At 34.3% G+C, this 3,622-nt stretch overlaps 1 protein-coding gene across 1 annotated transcript; it reads right to left on the bottom strand.

Annotated features, from left to right (window-relative positions):
- Positions 1-266: 266 nt before the first annotated feature.
- On the bottom strand, positions 267-3,414 carry LOC134718081 (uncharacterized). The gene is made up of 2 exons (XM_063580573.1): positions 3,286-3,414; positions 267-1,256 (listed from the first exon to the last, which is right to left on the bottom strand). The coding sequence occupies exons 1-2, from the start codon at positions 3,337-3,339 to the stop codon at positions 267-269; spliced, it is 1,044 nt and encodes a 347-aa protein (XP_063436643.1). The 5' UTR covers positions 3,340-3,414.
- Between the last annotated feature and the right edge of the window lie 208 nt (positions 3,415-3,622).

Consider the following 3,622-nt stretch of genomic DNA (forward strand, 5'->3'; position numbering starts at 1 on the left):
GTTGATGGCTATCATTCCTTGTGTCAGATTTTCTGGATTGGGCCGATAACAGTCAATTATGGCATGCTCAATAGCATGTTTTCTTCTTGGTGACAAAGCTGGCTTTCCCTTTTTGCCACTGTAATTTTTCCCATTTAACTGGTCAGCTGTGTATAGCTTCTTGGCTAGCCTCCAAGCGAAATTACCAGCACTACAACTGCCTGCTTGAACTTCCCACATGGCAGTCATCCCTACTCTTAATTCCGTATGTTGGTTGCTGGACATTGTTAACAAGTCAGATGCCGATGATAATTCAAGAATGTTGCCTGTAACGGTTTCAATGTTTTGTGAGCTGACTGGGATGTGGGTATGGTAGAGGTTAAGTTGTTAACTGATGGCTGGTCATCTGGTATATCTGGTGTATCTATATTGAAAGCTAGTTCATCAATAACTGTTGGTGGTTGTTGATCATTTACAGGTGGACATGGTGGATAAAACTGTGTTATGGTAGGCTGGTTTTGCTCTTCAGCTTCTGATGGTTGAATAATGACAATGTCATCTGGATTCGCCTCTTGTAATAATGCAGATACAAAATCTAATGAAGGTCTTGGTTCTTGATTCTTTTGCAATAGGCTAATGATCTTGTCCATTTTTTGCTGTGTTTTATCTGGTGTAGCAATGTTGTTAATGTTGTTGTCTTGTGTTGTTGTATCAAGTAAAATGTCTAGAGAGTCATCAATACTGGCAATTGGGATGTCTTGTGTTGTAGTTGTTGTTATATCATCATGATCATATAAAATTTCTATCAAACCGGTATCTTTATTTGTTGCATTGGTGTCGTCTTGGTGTTGTTTTGTTGCTTTCTCATTGACTATGGTTATTTGTGGAGACATTGGATACAGTTGTCCATTGCCTTTGGTGGATACTTCTTTGGGGCTAGTCAGAGTTTTGTCTAAATCCTCTGTTTGTTGAGATGATGATATTAATTCTGGAAGTGAAGTTTGAGTTATAATGGCTCCTGCTGAAGATGTTTTACCTAGCTGCCATTGGTGAAATGCTGCAGCTTCTTCATCTGATGAGATGAAAACAACAGTGTCTGTCTGAACACCTATGCTTATCAAATTCTTGCTGGTGTTTGCAATTTGCAGATTAACTAAATCAGCTTCATCACTTGACAAATCTTGAAGATATAAGGGTTTCCTTTGAGGAGCTACCCTAGCTTCTGTGTTGTCTCCGGACCCCTCATGAAGAATTGTAAGATGCCGTCCATTGGAGCCCTGAAATGGAAAGAACAGGTTAAGGGTGGTTTAAAAATTTACTTTAAACCGGTTTGTTATAAAGAACTATACTTGCACATTTGAATGGGGAAAAAATAACTGAACCATTCATACTAAATAGTTAATGCAAACTAAGTCTCATCTCTATCTATGTGCAAATGACAAGAATAAAATAATGGCCAATTTTCCATTAAATTAACATTTTTCGAAACGGATAATATATATAAACATCAAACCACTTATATTTTATAACTCAAATTGTAAATAAACTAAAGTTTAAGTGTTGTTTTTTAAATCTATCAACAACTGTTCTCCTGAGAGCCCGCAGTATGACATTTTCTATATTTTTGTGTATTCATTTATAACCATTGGTTCCAATTTTCATGAAATGTTTCATTTCAAATATTTTTGATTGGTGGTTTAGTATATGTCTGCATAAATATATATATGTATGCCTAATATATATATTTATGCCTTTCGAAAATTATTATTTTGTCCTATTTTGTGGTTTATCTTTACCCAACAAAATCCACCAAAATATGTATCCCATGAATATTAAGGACTCCCCAATAACTCATTTAACCTCTCGATCTAGCTTTAAGTATTTATAGAAAGACGTGGTATGAGTGCCAATGAGACAACTTTCCATCCCAATAATAATTTATAAGAGTAAACCTATTGAGGGCCCCAAAATTATTTTTCCTTAAAAAAGGGACATAGCTACACAAAACATAAATTTTAATCAACCCAAATTCAACCTTGCTATGTTTTAAAGTATCAAGCATTTTGTAAAGTTTCAGAACATGTGCTTTAGGCATACAAATGCTAGAGAATGGCAACTACAGCTTTGGAAAGAGCCTGTGTCGCTCACCTTGGTCTATGTGGATATTAAAAAAAGGACACAGATGGATTTATGACAAAATTGTGTTTTGGTGATGGGGGATGTGTTTGTATATCTTACTTTTCTAAACATTCTTGCTGCTTACAATTTTCTATATCTATAATGAACTTGGCCCAATAGATTCAGTGGAAAATGTTACTGAAAAACCAATTTACGAAAAATTGTTAAAAATTGACTAAAAAGGGCAATTATTCCCTAGGGGTAAATTGACCATTTTGGTCATTTTGATTTATTTTTAGGTCTTACTTTGCTATACATTTTTGCTGATAACAGTTTATCTCTATCTATAGTATTATATTCAACATAATAACAAAAAACAGCAAAGTTACCTTAAAATTACCAATTAAGGGGCAGTAACCACACAATGGGTTGTCTGATTCATCTTGAATTAAAATTCAGGGCAAATAGATTTTGACCTGATATACAATTTAAACCCGTATCAGATTTCCTCTAAATGCTTAAGGTTTTTGAGTTATAAGCCAAAAACTGTATTTTACCCTAAGTTCTATTTTTAGCCGTGGCGACCATCTTGGTTGGTATGCCCGGTCACCGAACACAATTTTTAAACTAAAACCCCAATGATGATTGTGGCCAAAGTTGGTTTTATTTGTCCCAGGAGTTTCAGAGGAAAAGATTTTTCTAAAAAATTACTAAGATTTATGAAAAATTGTAAAAAATTGACTATAAAGGGCAATATAGGGGGTCAATTGACCAATTTGATAATGTTGACTTATTTGTAGATCTTACTTTGCTGAACATTTTTGCTGTTTACTGTTTATCTCTATCTATTATAATATTATAATAGATACCAAAATGATGATTGTGGCTAAGTTTGGTTAAATTTGGCCCAGTAGTTTCAGAGGAGAAGATTTTTTCTAAAAGTTTTGGGCCAGGGGAGCTAAAAAGGGGCATAACTCAAGCATGGTAAAAGTGACAGCACCCTAACATAATCTTGATTATTTTTTCAGTGTCAAGCAATTGTGTAGGAGTTTCATAGCATGAAGTTTAGCTCGAAGCAAACAATTGAAAGAAAATTGAACCTACAGATTTGGAAATGAAACAAGTGACCCTCCCAAACTAATGGCAAGGACACTACAATATGATATAGGAGTTCTTATCAAAACTTACCTCTGATGCATATGGAAATCTGTTACTGTTACTATCAGAAGATGAGGTTTGCATTGACTTCTATGGTTTTCTTGGTTTCACCGAAGCTCTGTTGTTTGCTTGCTTTCTTGTGGTCAATGGTTGTTTTGAAGATTTTTTCTTGGCGTTCAGTTGCTGACTAGCAGAGTGGTCTTCTTGAAGATGTTGTAACTTTACGTTTTTTTGGCGAACAAACAAATTCTGAAAAGAAAATCTGATACTTAATTTCCTATACTTTATGATATTGGTCTACCTATAATTATTTTTCTTAATCATGATTATTATAATAACAACCAACGAAACAAGAAATAGTATGTAT

This window comes from Mytilus trossulus, chromosome 5 (genome assembly GCF_036588685.1).
Source record: "Mytilus trossulus isolate FHL-02 chromosome 5, PNRI_Mtr1.1.1.hap1, whole genome shotgun sequence".
NCBI lineage: Eukaryota > Metazoa > Mollusca > Bivalvia > Mytilida > Mytilidae > Mytilus > Mytilus trossulus.